General features: G+C 40.4%; 1 protein-coding gene across 8 annotated transcripts in view; it reads right to left on the bottom strand.

Moving 5' to 3' along the window:
• Grik1 (glutamate ionotropic receptor kainate type subunit 1) overlaps positions 1 to 27,547 on the bottom strand; it is a 366,206-nt gene that overhangs the window by 97,976 nt on the left and 240,683 nt on the right. For all 8 annotated transcript variants that reach the window (XM_035444247.1, XM_035444249.1, XM_035444248.1 and 5 more), the window contains 3 exons: positions 26,075 to 26,256; positions 6,425 to 6,478; positions 3,224 to 3,397 (listed from right to left, as the gene is read on the bottom strand). In XM_035444247.1, coding sequence (XP_035300138.1) covers positions 3,224 to 3,397; positions 6,425 to 6,478; positions 26,075 to 26,256 — 410 coding nt within the window. The remainder of the gene's footprint in view (positions 1 to 3,223; positions 3,398 to 6,424; positions 6,479 to 26,074; positions 26,257 to 27,547) is intronic.

The following is a 27,547-nucleotide window of genomic DNA, read 5'->3' as shown; positions in this document are numbered from 1 at the left end:
TTGTAAGAACTTTGGTTTCCAGACAAATATTTCAGGGCTATATGAATAGTCTTCATTTAAACATCTTCTGTTTTCATACAATCTTAATTAAATTTATTTTTCTGCATAAATTATTTTATCGAATGCATAGTTATTGAAGCTTTCTTTGTGCCTTGCCTTTTGGAATTCCAGGGAAAGAGAATATTACAGAAATAGAAAGTATCTGTATCTAAGCTGGGTGGTGGTGGCTCAAGCCTTTAATCCCAGCACTCAAGAGGCAGAGGCAGGTGGATCTCTGTGAGTTCAGGACCATCCTGGTCTACAAGAGCTAGTTCCAGGACAGCCTCCAAAGCCACAGAGAAACCCTGTCTCAAAAAAACCCCAAAATAATAATAATAATAAAAATAAAAAAATAAAGTATCTCTATCTAAATATTTGCATTCTTGCAGAGAAAGACGCTAATCCAACAAAACAAAATATAACATGAGAAGTTATGAGGGTTAGGCAGAAAATTAGGGCAGGTAGGCATGAGATTCTCAGCAGAGTAATCTATCATAATATAACTCAGTTCACAGAAGGCCTTACTATTGAAGTAGCCTGAATAGTGGTGGATGCAGGAAGTCAGGGCATCAAGTACTTGGCATGTAAGAATAAATGTACTTGTAGGATTTAATACATACACTCAGTACAAAGAACATTCCCACTCAGGTAATTTAACTTCAAAGAATTCTTAGCATTGGACCTAGAATAAGGGTCATGGGTTATGCTCTCTTGACTCTGATTGGCTCATTGAATGTCCTTGGACAAGGCCTTTTTCTAAATCTCTAAATTATCTTCATTTTGGTGAAACAGAGAGACTTAGTTTCCATAGTCATTCTTTGGATAAATATTGGTTGAAAAGTATGGCTCCCATAATTAACTCCAAAGCTATTACACAGTTGTTTTACCCAACTTTAGTAGGTTCTTTGTTATATCACTACTGTTTACTCATATTGACATGCCCTGACATAGCTATTGTAGCTACTTTTACATCATTGCACTGAAACACCCTCTTCTGGTTTTATAGACTCTCACTTTTCTTTTCATCAAAAATGTTATGTTATGAGTATAGTGTGTGTGTGTGTGTGTGTGTGTGTGTGTGTGTGTGTGTGTAAGTGTGTTCACACAGTACATTTATAGAGGCAGGAGGACAACCTCTCATGTTTGTTCTTACCTTCTACCCTGCTTGAGTTTCCTTTTTCCTTTTGTTGTTCTCTGAACAATGAACTTCAGCATAGTTAGCCCAGGAGTCTCTGAGAGTTATAGTTTTCACCTCCCAATTTGCTGTAGGAGAGCTCAGATTACAGATGCAGGCTACTGTTCCTTCTGGGGATTCAAACTCAGTTCCTCACACTCATGTTCAGAGGATCTAACACTGTGTTATCTCTCTAACCCTAACCTTTCTTTTAACATTATATTACTATTAATAATAGAAATACAAGCATTTCTGAAACCTATTTTCCAGGTTGGATAAATTTAGACACGACATCTTATTTCAGTCAGGACCCAGCCTTGACATTCTTCCTGTCCATTAGGCTACCATTAGCTGATGTGATTGGCAACAACACCAGGGAGCAGAGTTACCTTGTGCTCACCTGAATCTCTGAAAACTCTACAGCTTGATGTTCCTTGTTGCATGGTTTTCAACTTGGTCACAAATTATTCTGTCAGCTCCATGTAATACAATAGACCGGCGCTTTTGTTTTTGGTAAATTAAGCCATTCTTGCAGTGGATATTCAAAGTTTAGCATGAAGCTATGACATAACTATCAGTTATCATAACTTCAGTTATCAGTGTGAGAACAGCTTCCAACTCTCGCTGCCTACTGCTGCACACTGGGCACAGGAAAGACTTACAGGAGAGCTAGATCGTCCTGTAACAGAAACCTTCCTGGAACCAGGGAAGTGACAGTCCCCTTCCTTTTCTGCAGTCTAGTATTTCTCTGGGTATTCTCTACTTGTTTTCATCCAAAGCAATGTTTCAAGTCATTGGAGGCTCATTTGTACCCAAACACTCTCCATCATTATCTCTCGGATCACTGTGTGTTTTCGGAGTTATTTCAGGCTTGCCAAACAGCCAGGGACTCTGAACATAGAGCCATCCAGAACCACTTAATTCATTCATCAATTTCCTCCATTTCATTTGTTCCTCACGGGAAAGCGAAAAATGAAGTTCTAAGTTCATTTTTCAGTGAGATGATACCTTTCAGTTATCAGTAAATTGCATCTTAAGAGCAAGAATGTTTCTCCGGATGATGGGAACAGAGAATGAAATATTACACCAATTTAAAATGCTATTACCTGCTTGCATTCCCAATATCTTTCCCCTTAGTAGTACTGTTCCTACATAGGAAGCAAGTTTTTTTATTATTATTATTTCCTTCTATATTCTTCACCCAGTCAGCCTCATTAGAGAAATAAAGCAAGGGTAGATACATTTGACAGCGTGAGACAAATGATGCTTCCTCAAAGCTCTCTATGAGGCCCTTTGAAAGTTTCTGTTCAGATAACTAGCTCTGACTCTTTAGCATCCATGTCAGGAGGAACATATGGCTGGAGTTAAGCATGGTTAGCCTCTGTGGAACTTCCCATATGAAGTTGAGATGGTAAGGACCTGACCCCACGGGCCGTGTGGAGATCCGCCATTGTCTATACCTGCTTTTGCAGACCAGGTCTGTACAATGATTACAGATAGGATGTTTCTCACTCCTCTGCACTCCTCCCCAAAGACACACCCCTATGGGGGAACACTCTTTACTTATCCTTTCTTTTGTTCCTGCTCTCTCTCTATTTGAGAAATGGTGATAGCAACTTAATTTTTTTGACAAGTGCAGTTGGAAATAAAAAGATTACAGCCTTTGATAATAGCCAGACACAAGCTTGCAAATATCTAAAGAGCCTCTTTCCTTCTCTCTTGAAAAGTCTCTCCCAAGGCATGTGTTACAATAACATATACTCACACATTTGCTCATACAAGATGCTTAACTTCACTTCCTCACACTTAAAACATGATCATGAGATTTCATTAAAATTATGTGCTGCCTTTCTGCCCACATCTGCATCCTTTTCCACAATGATCTGAGACTTTTGGGGCTGGACAGAGGGAGTCTGGATGAATCTGATCAAATACATTCTATATTTATGTGAAACCCGAAAACCACCAAACGGAAGACATATTTTAAAATGAAATAAAACTACGACTCACCGTCATCATGCCATCAAGAAGACCAGTCTCAGGTCTGGGCGGGGCCTGTAGCCTTTCCATGGACCACTTCTCAATGATGGATGACACATGAGGGTTGTCAATATTCAGCAACCGAAACCCAGTCATATTTACGCCACTGTACCTGTAGAGTTCCAGATCCAAAGCGAACAAGTCCTGTGTGGTGTTATAAAGACAAAAGTAGAAATTAATTAGCACTATTTCTCTTCTTCGTACTAAAGAAAATAAATAATTACAGAAGCAACAAAAAGATGAAAACACAAACGGCAGTGTTATCACAGCTGTCTGTGAAAGAGTGTTAAGTTTGGATAAATGAAGAAGAGGAATTGACTGGTAGTTTGTCTAGCCTTGGCCCTTGAAAATGGTATTTGAAAGCTAAGAATTCTCTTTCCAGGATACAGTCTTTGAGGAGTTAGATGAGATCTTTCTGTCTCTTTGCCTGTGTTTTATTTTATAGCTGAAGGAAAATGTTCTCAGTGGTGACAGGACCACAAAGCAAGCACTAGGCAATGACAGCATCAGCCATGCTCAGCACACTGCTGCTTTGGGGAGTTCTGGGTCCTGCTGCTGAGGTGAACTGTGAAATCCGCACATGCATATGGAGAAAGAAGACTTCTAGGCAGCAAGAATGGCGTCCTGTGGCTCCCTGGTGACAATCTTATGTTATCCAGCCAACTCCGGACTCACTGGAGAAGGGCTCAGAATGAGGGCTTTTTAAGAGAATATATCAGACTCTGTGCTTGTGGGCATGTGAAGACTTCCAGGAGACTCATTTAACCTTCGACAGTGTGTCAGAAAACATGCCTAACCCACCCCAGTGTTTTCCAGAACAGATGAAGCTGGATATAAACTAGAAATTTATCACTAGATACATATTTAAAACAGAATGACCATCGCAATTTTTATAAAAAATATTTTCAGTAAAACCACGCCACTAAAAATATTCCACATTTGAGAAGAAACTAAAGAAGCCAAAATTAACACTTGACAAAAAAAAAAAGTTTACACCAACATTGTCTAGCAATGAAAAGGTGTTCTGAGTGGAGTCCGATGTGGTTCAGCTATGGTGAGGACGGCGGTTACTCAAGGCAGTGGCACTGGATTGCGCCATGACTTGCGTGTGTAGAAGGTGTGACTCTCTCCCTCTTCTGTAGATGGCTTCTATTGCTTCCCATTCCCAAGATAAGTTTGCATTGGGCAGTGGAGTTAGGAGAGCACAGCCCCGCTCTGCTAGCTCTAGATTAAGAAGGCTATACTGCCTCTTTATATGTACTCATTCTTTTGTTTTTATCCAGTTAAGAGTCTGTGTCTGGTGTGGGTATGTGCAACTGAGTGAAGGTGCCAGTGGAGTCTGGAAGAGGATATCTGATCACCTGGCAATGGCGTTGCAGCCAGTTGTGAGTCCTTCACCTCCCAATTTGGGTGCTGGGAAGAAAAGACTCCAGTCTTCTGTAAGAGCAGTATGTGCTCCTAACTATTGAGCCATATCTTCAGTCCTATACTGCCTTTTCAACATTATCATCTACTTTCTCTCTCTCTCTCTCTCTCTCTCTCTCTCTCTCTCTCTCTTTCACACACACACACACACAATGTATATGAGTATGTGTGTGTAAAATTTGTATTTTCTTAGAATTCAGAAAATTTTTGTTAATGCTTATGGTCCAAGTTGGCTAGAATATGAATGCAGATCAAACTGTAGGGAAACACAAAGCAATACTACAATAAGAGCTGGGAAAGTTATCTCTTTAGGACATTCAATGAGTAGAGGGAAAGTTACTTAGTTACAGAAAATTCTAGTGTGTTTGCTAAATTTCATATGATGAATATTTCAAATGTATGTAGAGTTCAGCTGTCCTGCAACTTGACATTCCTATGCAATACAGAAGGTAGAAAATTCCTGTCTGATTGCTACATTTCCTGCGAATGCAGAATGATGAGGTCAGGCGAGTGAGGAGTGGACAGGAATGAAAATTGAACAACCCATTCTCCTTCAATAGCTTCTGTTGAGGACCAGCCTTCCTAGGTTCTAGGCTTGAGTCTCTGAAAGAGCTCCCAAATCAACTCTTCTAGGTGTGTGTGGTTGAGGCTGAAAGTACTTTCAGAGGACCTCGGGGGAAGGGCCACATCTGTGAGTAGAATAAAGCACTCAGCTGACACCCAAGTCACCTTTGACTGTTCTGAAAGTGGAATTGATGTGGTCAGTAGCAACATAGAGACACAAAATCAACAAAATGGGGGTGTAGGAACTTGCTGTTCCCCTCCCCACCACAAGCTCATGGCATGATATGCTCTGTACCCTGTATACTCTCAGGGATACTGGAGGAACATTTGCTGTGTTTGCTTTCTGCTCCTTGCTCCAAATCCTTTGATACCCACACTCTTCAGCTTGGCTTGTCAATTTTATTTGAGAAAACAGCAACTTACCAACCACCTTACCAAGAATCTTGGCAGGTTATGCTTGATAAACCCTTAAAGATTACAAAGAAAATGGCTAACTACAAAGATGAAAGAGATTATAAAGAAAACTTAACACCGATTTTCTTCTCGTGTAAGAAAGTGGAATTTATCCTGCAGGTGTTGGGGAGACTTGTATATATTCCAGGTCTATTGACTGATATCTGAGGTCAATTGAGGGTCAGCTATGATTTTGGTAGATTAATTAACTTTGGTAAATCCTGTTTAATTAAATAATCCCACAAAATTTTAACCATCAGAGATTCTTCTGGACTTCTTAAGCTGCCAGCCATTATTTTCCTCAATGATGCAGAGTGTTCAATGTGTATGCAGTGCCTCCAAAATTTCACTGGTTGAAACTTTCCCAAGTACCCGCCAGGTGGCTAACTATCTTAACCCCTTGTCTTCTGGATACAGGCAGGAATGCTGCTTTATCACATCAAAGGGTTCCAGGTCACACTTCAAAACTCTTCTGAATGAATGTAGAAGTTACAGTTGGTGTTTCTGTATGAATAGCTCTTGGTTTAATGGGATTTCATCACCCTTCTGATGTCCATGCATTGATGATCCTTTTGTAAAAAGAAACAAAGATACTGCTTCTCAGCATCACTGAGTTTAGAGGAGTCTTAGGAAAGTAAAGGGAATTGCCATGACAATAGCTGTGCTTTGACCCAGGAGGGGCTGTTTGTGAAATAATCTGTGGAATACATTCTTAGGGGAAGCACTCACCAGGGTTGTGAAGAAGTAGTGATAGTATTCAGTCATCATGCCCATGAACAATATCTGCAACAGAGATACGAGGCAAAGAATCAGAAGCAGAATTATCATAGGAAGCAGAGCATCAGTGTATGTCTGCAAAAACTTGTGAACACAGAATTTGGAAATCTGTAGACCCAGTAGATCATCATCCCAAGGCCAATGAGTGGCTAGTGAGGTGGCCACTGAACTCCAACTCATTTTATATCATTGGACTTACACTGATGTAATCATTCTGATGATCAAATTTAAAAGTAGTTTCTGACCAGCAAATATTATCTTTGGAGTTGTGTGTGATGACATAGGGTTTTGTCTTTTCTGTTCTGTAAGCCTCTAAAATCAACCTCCTAGCTTAGATATGCAACATTATTGGGTAGTCTTTATCCTTAGTACAATGCTTTTCTCAGATTAAAAGTCATTGTATGTTGACATGGCAATGCCAGTATGTAGATTATTCAAATAAGGGTTTATAACTTAATGTGTCTCTGAAAACTTACCACATCTTTCTCATTTTACCCAACATCACAGAGAGATGAGGACCAGACAGACCAAATTCACATTACCTTTTATTTTCTTTTATTTCAACATTGTTTAATGTATCTTAGTAGAACTAGCAGGCATCTATATTTCTAGGAATCTTTTGTACATTTCTTTTTCTTCCATTATTTTAATGTGCAAAATAATATCATTATGACATTGTCCTGTATACATATTATCATGATTGCTGTTTTTCTCTACCCACTATGTCCTTTCCATTCTTGATTTGCCTGAATTTTCCCTCTGTTGCTTGTACACACACACATACACACACACACACACACACACACACACACACACACACACACACACACACACACACAGATTACACAATTGAGAGAAAATATGCTTTTTAGAGCTTATTCTCAGTTACATCTTTTGGATCTTGAATTCCACGAATTCATATACTGTTTTATTTGTTGAGAGAAGAGGAAGGTAGCTATGAGGCATAGAGGTGGTAGGTGGGAAGTTTATTAAGCAGTGATCTTGATCCTACTTTTGTGCTCAACACAGCAGAAGATATTTCAAATGGGTTCTTACATCTTCTAAGTCATGGTATTATCTTCCTCATTGACAGGTTTCAAAGACACTATTTGGGTGTGACTTATTGTTCTTGGTTTTGGAATGAAGAAAAAATTCACAAGTTACATTTCTGAAGCATTTTCCCCCTCACTGGTCTTGCAAGTTCTGTATGCAAACCATAACCTCTCTGGAAGTCTTTAAGTCAGGGTTTCTTGAGCCCTATGAGAGAACAATTGTGGATTAGATTATCTAAGGTGGTGGAACATTGCTGATCTGTGGGAAACATGTACCTTGGCAGTGGAAAACAAAGACGCTTAAAACTTAGACTAAAGAGATGGATGAAAAAAACATGGGTAAACTCGACACAAGTTGTCAGAGGTTCTGCCTAAAATTTGCTAACTTGAATGCCTTCACATGAAAAGTGTTAAGGAACGAAGAGTGTATTTAAAGACAGCAGTAACAAAACGTGAACACTCAGGAGACACTGATCTCCGCTAACCAGGGAAGCAGAGGCTATTAAGCGAAACTGTAATGTCTGAAAGTAAGATGAATGATGGGAAACTCTTGCTGGGATTCATGAGTTAATGGCATCTGAGTTGCTCCCTTGGTGCTAACAAGATCAGGAGCGCAGGAGGGTTTTTGAAAGGTGGACTTGCTTTAGGGCCATCAATAGCATTTAGAACCATGCTTGTCAAGGTCTTGTTAGCTTGTTTCTTATATTATTCAAGCATAAAGAACTGGTCAGACAGGGTCAGGCAGGCATCCAGTTGTCCATTTTGGTTATTAGATAGTGTAAAAGGAACTGTGTAAATTTTATGTTAAGATATGAATCTGGACATTTATTTTAAAATATTATTTTTGGAATTGAAACTGAAATACAAAACCGTCTGAGTGGAAAGTGCACAGCTTTCATTTTGACCCATTTTTCTTTATGAACCTTGTAGAAGGTTTTGATCCCCTGTTGTGAATATGAACACTTTTTAAAAAGAAAACAATCATTTAGGTCATTATTTTATTATTGTTTTTTATGATTCCTGGAGGCAAATATTCAGTTGTTATGTGTTATTCAGTATTAGAAATGGGATGTGGTAATACAGTGAGCAGCAACTGGTGGCTCTGCTTTTATTGCAGAAGGAACCCTTGGACCCTCCAGCTGGACTTTGCGTTTGATGCTCCACAAATTTCTCTGTTCTCTTTCCTAGCTAGGTGTTAGGGTTAGTATCTCTCTGACTTTATCCCGATTTTCCTAGAAATTATGAAACAAGTCAGAGCCATTGATCACAACCCTATCAACTTTGTGGACATTACAGAACCAGAGGAAAGAAAACCTTCAAGATAAAGCAACGAGAAAGTCCCAAGACTTTTATGTTTTGACAGCTGTCCTTCACAGTGGCCTGTAGACTGGTAGGGCTACAAAGTGCAGACTTCTGAAAGCTTGCTTTATAAGCATCACATTACGACTTTTTCTTTGGATGTTGGTATTTCAACTACAATCAGGAAGGGATTAAGAAAAATGTCACATAAGGATAAATGTCAGTTTTAAAAACAAAAAGTATAGTCATCATGACATTAGAATTTTCTAGTTGTTTTTCACAGAACTGACTTCTTCCTATGACTGTCTTCTCTGAATTCTTATGCCATGTTTATCTGCTTAATTGCAGTAGTGTTCACTTTACTGAGGTAGCATTGCTAGGACATAGTTCTGTTTGAATTTAAACCAGCGTGCATGCTTCGCCAAGTTAACATTGCTTAGTACAAGTTCTGCTTCTGTTTAAATCATTACATCACAAACAATTCTGCTGTGTAACAAATGTGAGATCAATTGTGTCATATTTAGGTATACTGTTTGTTCTCCTTAATTTATTTAACTAATATGGTCTTCTAATTATACATACTTCTAATTCCCAATGTAATTATTATCAAGTAAGTTGTGATATCATATCATTGGCATAGAGAGGGATAAAATCTCAGTATGGCATGGTTGCACAGGGCTGAACTCTCAGCATTGAGGAGGCTCAGGCAATAGGTTTTCAAGGTCAAATCCAGCCTGAGCTACACAGGGCAGAAGATGGAGTGGGGGAGGGAGGATGAGATCCCTAGTTTGGATGTCATTCATTCTGTTTGCTAAATTTCTGTGCCAATGGGCACAGGACAGGATGGTGAGTCCTTGTGCTTATGTGAAGTCATATACCAGCTCTAGCCAACAAGATGAGAAAGATAAGGACATTGGCCACCTTGCTAACTCTAGCATATTGGTAGTTTGGTTATCAGCACTGATAGAAGCTATTCTTTCTTTTTTTTTTTGAATAAGTATCTTTTTCTTCTTTCATAAATACCGGAAGTCATGTAAGTGATCATGTTATACATTTGTTTTGATTTTTAGGAAAGTTAAGGCCAAAATCATGAACTTTCCAGTCAGAAGCAAGGTATATATACTTTTATGCACAAATGCCATCCAGGTTTATGTTTTTCTTAGCCAACTTTCCCCTTCCAATTCACTTTTTAAATAGACGTTGTCATTCTGTCTCAAATGTCTTTTTTTCTGGGCTGCTCTAATTCTTTATAGAATGAGACTATAAATAAATAATCATGGATGAGACAAGCTAGAAACCTTATTTTTCCCTAAAGAATGGTAGACTGTTCCAGTGTAATGTAGCAGGGTCAGCTTACTGTAACAGGAAGTCCCTTGACCAACTCCATGTTCCAGCAACTCCAGTAATGACTCAATAGTAAGTCACACTCTGTATTAATTGTGGTTCAGGTTTAAGAACTCAAAAGAGACTAATAATAAAAGACGCAGGATCCACATCCTTAGGACATGGCATTCTCCCTTCATAACATAATCCAGAAAGAGGGTATTTGTCTCTTTGAATACTTCCTCTCCTTCATGGTACTGAGCTAGGAAAGGTGACATAGCTATTCCTTCGTTTCAATTTTTACATTCTTTTATTTGTATCTAGAATTGATTTGCATATGGCAGAACAAAAGCTCAATGCCATTTGGCTCCTGAAAGGACATTTCTAATGGTTCTACCAATACCAGTATTCTTTGGGAACACAGCTACTACTCATCAACAATGGTGATATCACGGTTGTCCAACTGCTTTTTGAGGTTTTAGTAACAACTGTCAGGAACACTGTACACAGTTCCATTGGTCTAGCTCTGTTGTCCTTAAGATGAGCACTTAGAATTTGATGGGTGGCAATCAAGTACACTGAGCTACACCAAGTCCATATGATCATGCATTTTCTAAAACATAATTGACATGTAGATGTAGAGGACATAGTTTATAGGGGCATAAGGTTTGTGGTTGCTGTAGAATCATCTTGTGAGAGATGGAGCCAAGCATTCCAATAGCATCTCTTAGTCTGAAGAGTCTTGGGCCTTAACTCTGTTCTATGATCCTAAATCAGTACCATGCTACAGAGACAGCAACAGCAAATATCCTCCATGACTTATTCCCAACATCCATCATTAAGGGTAAGCCATATATAAAAAATGGGCATTATACAGTAACTATAGTAGCAACGCCTTAAAATAGAGCCTGGAGTTCACCTGGACTATTTTGAGGGTTTGGCAGGGGGTAATATTTTTATGGCTTTTTACTACTGCTTCTTCCATGGGAAAATGCATATCCTGGAAGTTTATATTGATTAAACCAAAGTATATTGCTACTTGTATAGCTTTCTTAATAGAAGGATGAAGTCCCAGCTATCAGATGTGGCTTCTAGTCAATAGTTTCAAGTGAATAACTTCCAAATGTGAATCATGTCCTGTAGCTGAAGTAAGAACTTTCCCTCCAGATAGGAATCAGCTCTTTATGCATAAAAGTCTTCAGAAACAGTGGGATGGCATCAAGTAGCAGGGGGACAATTTCAGTGTATACATTTGAGCTTCAGGGTACATCTTGTTTTTCTGTGACACTTAGAGTCACATTCATACTTTCCTTTGAGGGAGATAGTTCTTAGTCTATATGAGTTGTACTGTCTGTCATCAGTAGAATAAGTGAGGTATAAGCTAACCTTTTGATACGTTTTCGTTTTCAATGTTTTCTGCCACACTGAGTCAACTTAATTCCTAAAACACAGTTCACTGTAGCCAGAATGGCAGTGGGTCTAAAAGCCCCTGAGATTCAGAAGAATTCCATTATCTTCTGAAGTAGGCTGAAGTTTCCTCCAGTAGGGGTCTGCATCCTGACTTGAGCACATATCGGCATGCTTATTTACATTGCAAAAGAGACTGCAGATGTTACAGGTTCATGGGTTTGAAGACAAGGTAGCTATCCTGGATTATCTGTGTGGACACAAGGTAACCTTATTGGGTGGAAACAAGAAGACCATAGACAGAGTGATACTCAGAAGCAAAAGGTAAGAGGTACTGTGATGAGGGGCTTGAGAGCAAAAGACTAGGATAACCTTAGAAGATAAAAGACACGAGGTACCTTTCCCACCTCTAGGAAGAAAGCAGCCTGCCTACACCTTCAGTCAAGATTTACCCTCCAGAACTGCTAAGAGACTTCTACTGTTTTGAAGCACTGTGTGTTTATCAGTAATAGCAGAAAGCAAATGCACTTCTTCTCATCTTTCCTTGATTGCAGTGCATGAGAACTCAGAGCTTTTAGCATGTGAGCATCAACTACATCCTTCAAGGAGAAAATAAAGTTTCTGTTTGAAGTTGATACATTTCTATTTTTTTTCATTGCTTCAGTTTACATTCGAATGCTAACAGCATGGAAGTGCCCATAAACAAACTGAACTCAAAGAGAGCCCAGAGATGTTTTGCTGCCATTTGACAACGGCATTATACACATAAGAAAATCAACACAGTTTCTCCCTGCTTCCATGATCAATGAAAGAAAAGGGAAGTCCATTCACAAAGCAGCTACTGCACTCTTTGGGACTCTCTTGGTCTTAATGTGTCCGTAAGATGCTGTCTCCAGAGCTGGGTTCAGAGGAGAAGCAAAGCCTACACTAGTGGATTTTAATAAACGGAGTGGAAGCAGGTGACTTTCTGTTAGCTTTAGAGAGTGGTTCTACCAGAAGAGCTAGACTGCTTCATCTGGGTCCTCAACAGATGAGATTGTACTGTTTCAAGGGTGCAGATGGTTGGGAACAGAACAGGGAGAAAAGATTATGGATGGTGGAAGGAAATAGGCAATCTGGAGAAGAGGGGGAGGGACAGGAGCTTTGGGAAGACAACATGAACCTAAAAAGGAGACATTCTGAAATGCTCAGAGGAGCCCCGTGGAGCAGTCATGTCTTGGAAAGGACTCTGTGGGGGAAAATTAGTGAACATAGTCTAGATGGAAAAGTGTACCTGACGTGTGGCATACAATCTCTCTATGACAAGCACTTTCCATAAAGGTGGTAATAAAATCTACACTTCAAATCTGTCTGAAGATAACCTTTCAAAGGAGAGAGAGTGAGCATAGGCATTCAGTGGTGATCTTTAACATATCCATAGCCTAATAATGTGCTCAGTAGCCTGGAACATTTAGCCAAACCAAGGAACTTTTAAAGGTACCAGTGGTGCTAGGGTGAAAGTTGACAACTAACTATCATTTATACCTTCTGGGAGAGGGAAAATCCACTTTCTCAGATAGACTGACACCATATAGGGTACAGCAGCCACTCCAGGGCAGCTCTCATGTTCAGGAGTAGTTGATATATATATATATATATATATATATATATATATAATATATATATAGAGAGAGAGAGAGAGAGAGAGAGAGAGAGAGAGAGAAAGAGAGAATGTGTGTGTGTATGTGCATGCTTTTATTTGGTTACAGTTTGGTAGGTTTTTCTTTTTTCTTTTTTGGGTGGTGTTTTGTTTTGTTTTCTTGGTTTTGGGGGGAATGTATTGTTGTATTTGGGTTTTTTGAAGAAAGAACTTAAAGTTCGGTAGGTAGGGAAGGGAGAGGATCTGAAAAGACTTAAGAGAGGGGAAGAATATAATTAAAATACGTTTAAATTTAAAATTGCTTTAAATAATGAAAATACAATACAAAAGGAAAAAGTACCATTTGTGAAGTTGCATCTTTAAACATTCTGATATGTCTGCTGCAGGATGGATTGTGGGTATGCATAATCATTATCTATTCTCCAGGTGATACATGTTCTAATGTTGACACCACTGATCTATATTAATTAGCCTTGGGTCATCACTCCCATTTGGTATATTTATAACATGCCCAATCATATGTAGAGCAAGTAGATTTGAGGATGAAGGCACAGTTATAGTTTTTAAGTCCAGGTGTGAGTGCAGTTCTGGGCTCTGATCACTTTATTAGTTTACTTTTTGATCACAGGAAGCACAGTTAGTAGAAGAAACAATAATTTCACACAATCCACTTGTGAATATTCTGGGAACCATGTGGATGTTTGGCTAGAGCAAAGCTAGACTCACAGTGGAGTTTAACATTAAGGATTATACCTGTCAAACTTGGGAGCTCTATGAGTTGACCAATGGCATTTGATGAAGCCTAGACTCTGCTGCTGTAAAGTCTTCTTTGGACTTTTGTACTAGAAGGTGGTTGTTTACCTTTTGTAGGCATTCACATAGATATTGACTTGGGCTAAAACAGTTCTTTCGATGTTAGAAATAATTAGCTCCAGCCTTCTTTTGGATACCTTTGGTGATATTTGAGAAGCTATTTAATAATCTCCTAAATGAATTCATCCTTCACTGAGAAGGGGTAGTTATGGTCTCTTAGGACAGTGAAAGAGTATTTGCTTAACAAATGTGATCATGGGAACCAGAATCCATTGACTCACTGCAATAAATAAATATTCTTTGTAAAAATTTGTAGGTTATTTTTCTCCTTTTGAAATAAAATTGTGAATTGATTAGGATAGATATTTCTGAGTGCTGGATGCTGCCATATATTGGCTCAAGGACTATAGGGGTGTTTATGGTACATGAAGTCATATGTCTCTATCAAAGTGCTGATCCAGGCAGGGGCCAGCACTCAGGGTTTCAAACACATGAGGACAAAGTCAGATGTTTTATTTAATGAACAGTATTTTGGGACTACATGTAGGTGAGAGGGGGAAAAAAGGATTTGTTCTAGGGATGTCAGAACAAAGATGGCAAGAGGATTGGAGAAAAGAGGATTGATTCTGAGACATATTCAGATGGTTGGATATCCCATATTTGGAGGCAAGTGAGCTTTCCAGTGTCTGCCTTGCACTATTGGATATTTGTGATCATCAAGAGAAGAGTTAGGAAGACAAAATGGTTGGGCAGAAGAAGGGTCAATGTATTCAATCCAGGAAGGCGATTTAATAATACCTAGCATGGTCAATGAATTTGAAGACCTGGTTTGACCTTTGTCAGATATGAAGACTGGTTTGCCATTCTTGCGATCTTCATTTATATATAAAGACTCGACTTAGCTTTCATCAGATATGAAGATCCGAATTGATCTTCATTAGATATGAAGACCTGGTTTTCCATTCATCAGATATGAAGGTTTTGTTCCATCTCCATTACATTTAAAGACTTGGTTCAACTCTCTCAGATATGACAACATGGTTTGACCTTCATTTTGAGCCATTATGTATGAAGACTTGGCTCAGCCTTCTTCTGGTATGAAGACCTGACTTGACCCTCATGAGACATGAAGATCTGGTTCTGTCTTCAGATTTGAAGACTTGGCACAGCCTTCTTTAGAAATGAAGACCTGGTTTGTGACATTGAGGGCCACTGTCATCATATAACGTAAAATGTGATGCAGAGACTGAAAGTCAAGATAAGGAATCATGGGGTCACTCTTTGCATAGATGGTGACGATCTACAATAAGTGGAATGTCTTATGCATCGGTACCAGCCTAGCACTCTTGTATGTGCTGTCAGATTTGGTGTCTTTTTTTAAAAAAAAATGATGTCAGACATGTGAAATTGCCTCTCACATATAAAGCCATAAAATAACAAATCTTCTGCTCCTCTGCCAACTTAATGATCTTATTTATTAGGCTGTTTTTTTTTAAAGTTATCTTATTCTTCTTTTATCAAAAGTGTAATATTTGGCACAGAGAAAGCACTCCAAAAGTGTTAGCTAAATAGGAATAAAATTCATATGTCAGGATAGGTGGGATTATAGAGAGCTTGATTAACAGTTGTGGGAAGTTGTAAGGGAGGACCCTTTTGGTAAGATTTTTCATTCGTGGAGTGTTGAAGAAGCAGATGTGTTTTGCATACCAGCATGATTTTTTGCCCTTATTTAGTCTGGAAGTTCATTTTAAAATTGGAGACATATCATGTACCCTTTTCTATATAGAAAAGGGCTCATTCAGGGATGGTATATATACACAATTCTAAAGAAAACTTAAGTTTCCTGTTCCCACTGAAGTTTTAAGATGTGTCCCAATATACACAACTATAATACTTTGCATGATTTCTTTCTAAAATAGATCTATGTCGAATACCAGGATACATTTTTATCTTCTATTAAAGCCAAATTTTGACGGGGCTGGAATGAAGCATCGGCACATTTTTGAGGAGTATACATAGAAATGCATCTATAGCATTTTTATTGCTTCCAATTTCAAGTTGAAACTATTTCAGTCTTCTTCTCAATACACATTTTGGAGGGTTTGGAGACTCTTGAAGTGGGCATTCTGGACAATATGAACATGGCTGATTGGGGCACATTTTCAGTAAATTGTTGGCTAATCATAAAGGTCAATTAATTGTTATATGATTTAGATAGTACATTCATATCTGTGAACTGCTCCTTATAACTAAAACCAACTGTATGCTCAGGGGCTGTAAATATCCTTTAATATCAGCCTGAGAGAAGCATAATTAGAGTGAGAACATACTGCCAAAATAATTGTATAATATACTACAAATTATCATCCAGTTAGTGTAAATTGAGATACATCACGATTATGTCGTCAGGATTTATCCACAGTAATGAACTTATCAATTAGCTGGCTCAAAGACCATCAAAGGACTTGAGAAACTTAAAAGATAATGTATTGCTTAATTAATTCCCCATTTCTTAGACAGCCTACTAAGTACAAGGCAGTGCGCTTGTGAGAGAATCCAGGAGCCTGGGAAATTATGGAAGCTCTAAACTGAAGGCATGACCGGTTTGGAATCCAATAATCATATTTGTAGGTGAGGTGTCAAAGCTGGAGAGGAGACAGCAGATTTTCTCCCTGGAATGTATATAAAAGACGGTTGACAACTCATTCAATGAAGGCATCAGGCCCTGGCCTGAAGTTCCAGCTCTGCCATCTCTCTCACTTGTACAGATACTTTTAGCTGATAAAAAGAAATCCTTCTACCCAAATGAATATCAAGTGCTAGCAAATAGGAAGTACCAAATACATAGACGCTATTTATTTATTTTTGGGAAAGAGCTGAACATTCCCAACTAGGCTACTAAGTTTCTACTCATTGTCCTTACTGTTTTTACTTACAGTCCCTCCCTAATGCTTGTAAGCATTAGATGGATATGTTTTTGTGACCTCATTTTCATGGTCTCCCTTTGCCCTCAGAAGGTAGGCAAAGCATTATGGCTGTGTTGCTATTGTTTGTGCATTCGCATTTCTAACACCTTTAATTTCAAAACTACTGAAATACAGAATGGCATTTTCTGTCTCTAACACATTCTATTACTGGCCATGGAGCTGTATGCATAGCCTATATATATGGACCTTCTTTGAAGAGAGAAACAGTTGGTTATCTGGGAATCAAATGGAACAACTGTCTGTAAGAAGTAAAGGCTAACACAACATGTTCCCTGTATTTGATAACTGTAATAATCGGTTGGCATCAGAAACAAACTAAATCCTTAGTTTGTTTAAATCCTCAGATTGGTTTCAACCTCATCCTGCTACTTACTTGCTGTGTGATGTTGCATAATCTCTCTGAGCAATCATTTTTCTTATACAGAGATTCTTTTTTTGCGAATGTTCTTATAGCAGTGATAGGAATGCTACATCAGGCATGCTCAGCACCAGTGCCTCGCCTATGCATACGACAGTGTTAGGCAACAGTAGTCCTTAAGGTATCTGGTCTACCCTGTATGTCTGTTATTAGAAAATATAGACTAAGATTCCAGTTAGAAGGCACAGGTTTGCACCTCTCAGCATTACGTGGCTGTGTTCAGTGGTGTTGTGAACTCTGAGAGACAGTGATGGTATGAACCTTGTCTAATCACCTCTGTTTGCCCTCATCACAGCCTGTGGGCACAACACACACAAGGCAAAAATCAATGCACAGAATTATTTGATTAATCAACACTGCCATCATACTTCTCAGCAGAGAAGCTAAGCATTTAAAACAATTCAATTTCTTTGTGACCTTGTTTTTATGCTGATTGAGTGAGAACAGAAAGGGCAAAATGCAAGAGTTTACACACGTGTTGATAGGAGATAAATGCAATATAATTTTGTAAAGTATTTTCATTCCAAATGTTTTATGGCTCAATTCTAGCTTCCTGTTTTCTCTGATGCAACACAAGCATTGTGGGGAAGGGATTAGTCTTCTAAAGAGCATGCTTGTGTAAATGATGGAATAGGTTTCCTATGTTGGAAACAGAGTCTCAAGATCACTCTAGACAGTCTTCCTGCTCAGGGAGTTGGATGAACCCCACTGCAGTTTTCCTGCATTGGAGTTACCCTCACCTCACCTCTCCATGGGAGCTTCCTTCCCAACTACAAGCCATCAACAGGCAAGCCACTATGCCAGAGAGCGGTTCCTTTGCTCACTTACATTATAAAAGTTAAAGGCAAATTTGACCCTGTCCAAAGTGCCATACTGATTTTCCTTTGGTGGAGCCATGTGTTCACAGGCATTTTTATTTGTTACTACTGTAAGATCTCAGGACACAGTGAAGCTTGACTTTGGAGGAAGCTGAAGCCATGAAGAATGACTGGCCCAAATGTTTGTTGGCTGAACTGGAGGTGCACAGTTCTTGGCATAAATGTACTTTTTCTCCCTTGTGCCAATCAATGTCAAAGGTTAAATTTAGGGTGCCATCCATGCATGCTAGCTAAGCCTTCTACCAGTGAGCTCTGTCCCTAAAAGTAGTGCTGCATTGTAGGTGGGTAGAAGAAAGGTCACTTTGGAGAACACTTACTGAAAGACTCTAATGAAGTTACCGATTCATTCATTTCTTTATTCAATCATTGCATGATACACTCACTGTGTGGCATAGCATAGTAGGTGCTGGGGATTTAAGTAAAAAGAGAAAATGCCCTGTCACTCTAGGATTTGCTACCTAATAAAGAATGCCGAATAATCAATGTAACTGCATTCAGGCCCCATATCCTCTCCTTTGGGTGTGCAGATCACTTGAGGCTGCAGTCTTGTAAGAAGTCTAGAAAGAGGCAGGTTCAGGTCTTGAATGACTTAGTGTTTTATATTAAAAACATGCTTAGTTCATAGAAGATGAAATTATTACCTCTGAGCATCAGGTTTCAATTGGAATAGAAGAATGCTACTAATCTGGCTGGGATGATTGGTCATTAAATGAGATGGCTGCTTAATTCCCAGCCTGGAGTAAGGCACAGGTTTAGAGTTCACATATAATGTCTTACTACCCTTCTCTTCATTGTAGAAACTCATTTCCTGTCAGGCACTTCCTCAAAGGATAACTCCATGAGAAAATGTGTGTGTGTGTGTGTGTGTGTGTGTGTGTGTGTGTGGTGGTCGTTGGGGAGGAGTAGGATTATGGGACATTAGAGTAAGGAAGGGACTCAGTAGATAGGAGAAGCCAGCATGCTCATTAGGAATGCTTGCTGGAAAATGATGCATGAATTAAGATAGGGTGGTGGCTTTGACCTGGGACCTGACCCATGTGACCTGTCAGCTGTTGGGGGAAAACCGTGACTAATTGCAAAGGCAGTATGTTCACGAGAAAGCTGTGCTCTTTTCTAGTCTAATCAAGTCTTGGCATTTGAATCCTGAACTAATTTGGGGGAAATAACGTCAGATTCTCATCACATAGTACTTGTTCAATATGAATAGGAGTAATCACCTTGCCAAGTGATTAGCGTGTTCAATAACTATAGACTCTTCTCCATTTTTTTAAACTTTCACATAAATGTCAAATACCTCCCTTAAGGTACATTTAACTCCCTTTTTAAAGAGGCATTAGCAAGTGAGAAAGTGTGATGAAGGTGCTGGGAAGAACAGGAAAGTGATGGAAACAGAAAGGGGATGCCAGACTGACCAGGAGAGTTCCTGGTAGTGATTTTTGTACACAAAAGCAGAAAGTTACTAATACCAACCTCATAGGATGAGCAGGAGCAAATGGATGTGTTACTCCTAGAGATTTTTGGATGTCTGCTTCTGACAGTCCATTGGGAAAGAGGGTCCTTTGTGGTAACATGATTTCATAGCCTTCAACATCTGGCCGCCTGCAGAGACTCTTTGGCAGCCTGGCTCCACACAGTCCAGTTGTATGGGCCTCTTTATTTAGCAGAGCTCTAGTTTCTTCTGTCCCTAAGTAAGAGTGTCAAACTCACCTCAGAATGTGTAGCATGGGAGTGTAAGAAGCCAGGCACCCTAATTATCATCCAGAGAAGCCCTCTCTCAAGGACATGAGCTGCCATCATTTTTTTCTTTTAGTGACCTGTAACCAGAATCAGCTTTAGATGCCTGAGTACCCCTCTCCCCAAGAGAACGCCTTAGACAGCTGTTGGCAAAGTACCTGTCTTGCTTCTTATAGGTCAATGCCCAAAGCTAATGGAGTCTCTTAAAGAGAATCACAAAGGGTGCTTGGGTATTATTTTAACCAGACTAGCAAACTGAGTATTCAACACAACAGGCTCTAGTTGTCAGGCCAGCTCAGGTCCTCCACAGCCAATGCAAAAGGAGTAGTAACTGCATTTGCATACATAATGTATCGGAAACCTTTGTGACAGGTTCTTTCTGCAAAACTACTTGCAATTCACTAGTAAAAATGCTATCAGACTTGCTACTCCCCAGGCTCAGGGGTCATTGTGAAAAAGGAAAGTGTTCGTAGAGCCAGAAGGAGCAGAATTCTCCAGTGAACCAGTGTCTTTCAGACATGGAAGTGTATATACTAACAGTGGCTGAGGCTATTTGCCAAAAAAACTACACAAGATCAACCTAGCCAAAAAACACATCATGGGAGAGGAGGATCTAATGAGGCTGCACGCCTCCCCCCCCCCCCCAGCTATTGGCAATTGATGGCTTTGGGGAAAGGAAGATCCAGTTTTCTTCAGGAATGTGTGCCCTGAGAGGTTACCCATGCTCCAGGAGATGGTTCCATACCCATGCACATTCATACAGGCAGCATGAAGTCAATTCAGTGGGCCTAAGAAAGAAGTTTGGCTGTGGGTATCTGCTCCCATCAGTTGCTGGGTAAAGCCTCTCAGATGACGACTATGCTCTGCTCTAACAGTGTAGCAGAGTGTCATTAGGAATCATTTATTTGACTGTTTTCCCCTGATGTGTTTGGTTCTGTCCTAGGTCTCTGAGCTATCTAGCCTCTGGTTCCTGGCCCTCAAGGTAGTAACAGGCATGGGATCCTTTTCTGTGGCATGGGTCTCAAGCTGAATCAGTCATTGGTTGGCCACTCCCACAAGTTCTGTGATACCTCTAATTTGCTGGCTGGACAAATTGTAGGTTTAGGACTTTAAGGCTGGGTTATTGTCTCAGCACTTCCACTGGAAGCCATGTCTGGTTACAGAAAATGACTGGTGTAGGGTCTGTATTCTGTATTCCCCATTGTTAGGTGTCTTAGCTAGGGTCATACTCATAGACTTCTGGGAGTTTCCATTGTACTAGATTTTTACCTTATCCTGAAATGTGGGGAATCCTGGGGAAGTGTGTGTAGGGAGATTGTGGGAACAAGAGGGGTCAAGGATATACAAGAAAACCTACAGAATAAACTAAGCAGAGCTCACAGAAACTGAAGAGACAAACATGGACCCTGTATGAGTCTGAGCTAGGTGCTCTGCATATACCTTATGGTTCCATAGCTTCGTGTTCCTGTGGGACTCCAACAATCGGAGTAAAGGGATGTCTCTGACTCTTTTGCCTGCACTTGGGACTTGGCCATGGTCAGTGGATATGTCTGGGAGGCCTGCCCTTTTCTGAAGGAAAATGGGAAAGGTGTGGATCTGGAAGAGGGGATAGGTGGGTGTAGGGAGGGACTGGGAGAAGACGGGAGAGGAGAAACTGAGGTCAGAATGTAATATATGAGAGAATACATTTTCTTCCTTCCTTCCTTCCTTCCTTCCTCCCTCCCTCCCTCCCTCCCTCCCCCCTCCCTCCCTCCCTTCCTTCCTTCCTTCCTCCTTCCTTCCTTCCTTCCTTTTATTTTTCAAGACAGGGTTTCTCTGTGTAGCTTTGTAGACCAGACTGGCCTCTAACTCACTGAGATCCACTTGCCTCTGCCTCCCAAGTGCTGGGATTAAAGGCGTGCACCACCACCACACAATGAAGAATACATTTTTTTTAAAGTAGCTGAGTAGCTTCTTGTAACTTCCACCAAACTTCATTGACACTCTTACCAACAAAAGATCAGAAAAAAGAAGCACAGTTTGAAAACCTAAGATGAAGAATGAAAGAAAAGTGTTTGTATCAATGGTCAGAACTAAGGAGAGCCAATTCCGTTTTCCCACTCCCATCCCAGACCTCCATCTGCCAGACAGCTCTTCTGGAGTGCTTCTTTTATAGGTTTTGTTTTCATTTTAATTGTTTTTGAAATACATAACTCATAACCTACTAGAAACATTATTTCTAAGAAAGGATCAGTTTTTCTTTTTGTTAAAGATATATTTATTTATTATGTATACAGCATTCTGCCTCCTTAATTGCCTACACACTAGACAAGGGCACCAGATCTCATAATAGATGGTTGTGAGCCACTATGTTGTTTCTGGGAATTGAACTCAGGACCTCTGGAGGAGCAGTCAGTGCTCTTAACCTCTGAGCCATCCCCAGCTCTCAAATAGTGAATTCTTGCCTGTGAGATGGGAGATAATTGGCTGGAGGGGTTTCAAAGAAAGAAAGGGAGAGAGAGAGAGAGAGAGAGAGAGAGAGAGAGAGACAGAGACAGAGACAGAGAGAGAGACAGAGAGAGAGAGAGAGAGACAGAGAGAGACAGAGACAGAGACAGAGAGAGACAGAGAGAGACAGAGAGAGAGACAGAGAGAGAGAGAGAGAGACAGAGAGAGAGACAGAGACAGAGACAGAGAGAGAGACAGAGAGAGAGACAGAGAGAGAGAGAGAGAGACAGAGAGAGACAGAGACAGAGACAGAGAGAGAGACAGAGAGAGACAGAGAGAGAGACAGAGAGAGAGAGAGAGACAGAGAGAGACAGAGACAGAGAGAGAGACAGAGACAGAGACAGAGAGACAGACAGAGAGAGAGAGACAGAGAGAGACAGAGACAGAGAGACAGAGAGAGAGAGACAGAGAGAGACAGAGACAGAGAGAGAGAGAGAGAGAGACAGAGAGAGACAGAGACAGAGACAGAGAGAGAGACAGAGAGACAGAGAGAGAGACAGAGAGAGACAGAGAGACAGAGAGACAGAGAGACAGAGAGACAGAGACAGAGACAGAGACAGAGAGAGACAGACAGACAGAGACAGAGACAGAGAGAGACAGACAGACAGAGAAAGAGAGACAGAGAGAGAGACAGAGAGAGACAGACAGACAGAGAAAGAGAGACATACAGAGAGACACAGAGACAAAGACAGAGAGAGACCAGAGAAAGCACCTTCTTCCTCTGGGTATAGTCATTATTAGATACGATAACTGGATCATTTGCAGCTATCTTGTGACTAAGAGTAAAGTGGATGCCAAGCCTGAACAAAGTGAGAACAGCACTGAGAGTGGTATAGTAGAAGATGAAAATTGCCTGAATCTTTGATGATGCTGAGCTGGGCTATAGAAACAAACAATACTAAATTTTCCTAATGTCTTTACTCTTTTTGTTTTATTTCTTTTAAGATTTTTTTATTTGAATTAGAAACAAGATTGTTTTTTACATGCCAATCTCAGTTCCCTTCTCCCTCCCCTCCTCCCCTACCACCCCCCAATTAAAACCCTACTTATCACATATCCTTTCTGCTATTCTTCACCTGACTCAGCCTTTCTGCTCCCTCATGACCTCTGCATCCTTCCTCTTCTTCCCTTCTCACTCTCCTAGCTCCCTCTCCCCTCTTCCTGTGCTCTCAATTTGCTCAGGGGATCGTGACCCCTTCCCCTTCTCCAGGGGATCATGTATGGATCATTTTTATGCTTACATTTATAAATAAAGAAGGAAAAGTCTCACAGCCAGTCTCTCAACAATCTTCTCTGACTTATGCCAGGCCTGTCTTTTGGGAAAGATGTAGCTAGTTGTGTGAGTGAGATTGGATGCCATGCACATCTCATTGGAAATTTATTCTCTTAGATGTAATACAAGTTCCCACTCTCTGCTGTCAGGGACTCCTGAGAAAGCTTGCTTCTTTGCATTTTGAGAGTTGCACATAAAATCTGGGTGATTTTTTCCAGGTCTGATCTACACCCCATTGTGTACTTTAATCAACTGTGTTAAGTTGTGTAAATTAAGCCTGAAGATCAGGAAGTTCTAATGACAGTCTATGCTGGAGAGGATGTGGAGAAAGAGGAATACCCCTCCATTGCTGGTGGGAGTGCCAACTTGTACAGCCACTTTGGAAATCAGTATGATGGTTTCTCAGGAAAATGGGGATCAGTCTACCTCAAGATCCAACTGATGGGGAATGTACTTCGATGTATGTTCATCTTATTTATTGTTGAATAAAGTACTGTTTGGCCAATGAGGCAGCAAATTAGATGGGACTAGGAGTCAAGGAGGATTCTGGGAAATGTAGTAAAGAAGTGGTGATCCAGGCAGGAAGTGACATAACAGGGAGACTCATATTTAAGCAAGGACAAGTAGGAAGTGGTCCCTTTCCTCTTCACTCTTCCTCCTGCTCTCTGCTCTGAGCCACCATCTGATCCCAGTGATGAGGACGCCAGCGGAAGGCAACCGATAAGATAAGTCTTATAAAATATATAGATTTATGATAATTAAGACTGAGCTAGAAGATGAGAAATCCTAGTCATTGGCCAAGAAGCATTTGTACCTAATATAAGTCTCTGTATATTAATTTGGCCATTCACATGGCCGGCAGAACTCAAGCGGGTGGCAGAAAGATTTATCGGAACTTCCAACAATTCCACTCTTGGGAATATATATACCCAAAGAATGTGCATTCATACAATAATGACGTATGTTCAACTATGTTCATAGAAGCCAGAACCTGGAAGCAACCTAGATGCCCCTCAATTGAAGAATGGATGGAGAAAATGTACATTTACACAATGGAGTACTACTTAGCGGAAAAAACAATGAAATCTTGAAATTTGAAGGCAAATGGATGGAACTGGAAGAAAACTTCCTGAGTGAGGGAGGAATAGAGGAGAGCAAGAAAGGATATACCTTGATAGAGGGAGCCAGTACAGGTTTAGAGAGGTCTGGCACTAGGGAAATGTTCAGGTATCCACAGGGATGACCTCAACTAAGAATCTAAGCAATAGTGGAGAGGCTGCCTTTGATGCCCTTCCTCTATAATGAGATTGATGACTATCTTGGTTGCCATTCCTAGAGCTTTCATCCAGTAGCTGATTGAAACAGAAGTAGGCACCCACAGCTAAACACTGAGCCATACTCCTGGAATCCAGTTGTTTAGAGGGAGGAGGGATCAAAGGAGACAAGACAGTGCTGGAGAAACCCACAGAAACAGTTGACTTGACCTAGTGAGAGCACAGAGATCCTAGTCATAAAGCTGGGGAACCAGCATTGGGCCAAACCAAACCCTCTGAATGTGGGTGCCGGCTAGGAGGCCTGGGCAGTCTATGGGACCTCTAACAGTGGAACCAGTGTTTATCCCTAGTGCACAAATGGACTTTGGGAGCCCATTCCCCATGGAGGGTCAGTCTGCAGGGAGGACTGGGAATCGGTGTTTTATCTTGTAGACCATCGACCTCAGAAACACAATTATCAGGGCTTTGATATTGCCATGAGCATGGCCGGCATCTTTCATCTGTGGAAGATATGTTAATTGCCTGTTTCCACCCACATCCTCTGGAGATGCAGGCAAAGCACCTTATTGTCCATAACAAAAGAAGGCTCTTCCTTGGGCTGAGATTGCTCTGAACCCCTCTTCTGTTGTGCTTAGAACCCGGCAGTGCAGGCCATAGAGGTCTTACCTCGTAAGCCGGGCATTGAACAAATGAGATGTGGCTTGATCTTCTCAGAAGATGTAAAGAGCACAGATATTTCCATTACCTAGAATCCACCCTCTCCCTCCATTGGCTAGAAGGTTCCACCTACCACACAGCACATACAGAGCAGTACACACACACATCACAATTGGCTCTGAACTAACCATACCCTTGGCTCCTTAAAAGGGGTCTGAAAACCACAGTCTTTAGCTTACCCTATACAGGGGTGACTGTATCAGGCTTCACCAAGTGAAAACCAAAACCAAATGCCATTTTTTTTTTTGAGAAAAATGAAATGTATTTCTCCCATCTTTTCCCCCCTTCACAGACCTCTTACCTGCTTAAGGATTTCAGCAGCTGTTTCGTGTGAACAATCAAATATCACATAAAACTCTTTGCCTTTCTTCATCTCCTTGAGCAGAGGTTTGGCATCTTTATTCCCAGAGGGCAGCTGGCGGATTTTGATTTTAATGTTGTATCTGGAAGGAGCTTTGATGAGCTCTTGCAGGCGAATTAGACCTGGAAAATGACATCCAATCATGCACCAGAGATGGATCTGTGTTGTTTATTGCCATTTGCAGTCAAAGTCAGAATATTCCCAAAATGTATCAAGCGGCCACCAACCTAAAGGTTACACTATTGACTTACTATTTGTCATCCCTTCTTCTCTGGTGGATTGCACTGATAGTTTCCCTTTGTGGGCCTGTGTGGCTTGGAAGCACAATTTTCCCAAGTCATTTTAAATTCTTTTAGCATGCATTTGTCTTTTCAACCTTTTAGCCAACACTGCAAGCCTTTAACATATCAAGTCTGTGACTACAAAACTTCAACAAGCAAATGCTTGCTTCAAGTTTCTGGAGGTACTCAAAAAGTAGCACCTGCTATCATTTTTAGAAACATATTTTCGAAAATTCATTCTTGTGAACATTCGTGTGAGTTCGTGTGTATGTTTCTGCATATGTACTGTGTCGGCAGAGGCCAGAAGAGGGGATCAGATCCCCTGGACCTGGAATTACTGTGAGAGCTCATTGATGTGTTGCTGGGAACTGAATTCTGGTCTACTGTGAGAGCAGGAAGCACACATAAGAGCTGAACCATCTTTTCAGTCCCAACACCTCTTATCTCAATGAATACAAGGATTTCTTGGGGTTGCTAATTTGTGTAAACTTACCATCAAATATTTATTTGCAGCATGTTGTTCACCAGCTAATTGGGTGGCTTGCTTTGTATAACCTTTTGGCACTATCTCAATAAAGTATTTGTAAATGGCTCATTATATCTCTTGTTAATATGTTAGAAAGTTGTGTTGGTTAAGTCCTTATTTGATTGAAAGATACTATAGGATTTGGGGTATGATAGTAAAAGCAAAAATGTCATTTAAAATGTAACTGCTGGTAGTTGTAGCAAAGTGTATGCAGCAGCCTAAATTGATGGAATATTTGCTTTACCACAGGTCTGGATTCACTCACCTTGCAATTTTCCCTAATAGGAGTTCATTACTAGGCAAGGTGTACAACCATAGAAAATCTCCATCTCACGACCCTGATGTTAACTGGCATTTGCTAGACTGCATGGTATTCTCTCTTTCTCTTTCTCTCTCTCCCACTCACTCACTCAAGGACTCCTATCACATTGGAAAATTGACTTTAAAAAAAAGTTTGCAGTTCAATGCCTTCAGGATTTGTTAGCCAGAAGTAATCAACGGAGAATATTAAACTTTATGAGTATTCAGATGGAAAATTGTATGGCAATTGTACTATGCCCGGTACAGGATGGCACTCGGATTCCAGCCCCTTCCAGACGGGAGATA

This window comes from Cricetulus griseus, chromosome 4, assembly GCF_003668045.3.
Source record: "Cricetulus griseus strain 17A/GY chromosome 4, alternate assembly CriGri-PICRH-1.0, whole genome shotgun sequence".
Lineage (NCBI taxonomy): Eukaryota > Metazoa > Chordata > Mammalia > Rodentia > Cricetidae > Cricetulus > Cricetulus griseus.
The sequence above is the reverse complement of the archived record's forward strand: the minus strand, read 5'-3'. Positions and strand labels throughout refer to the sequence as shown.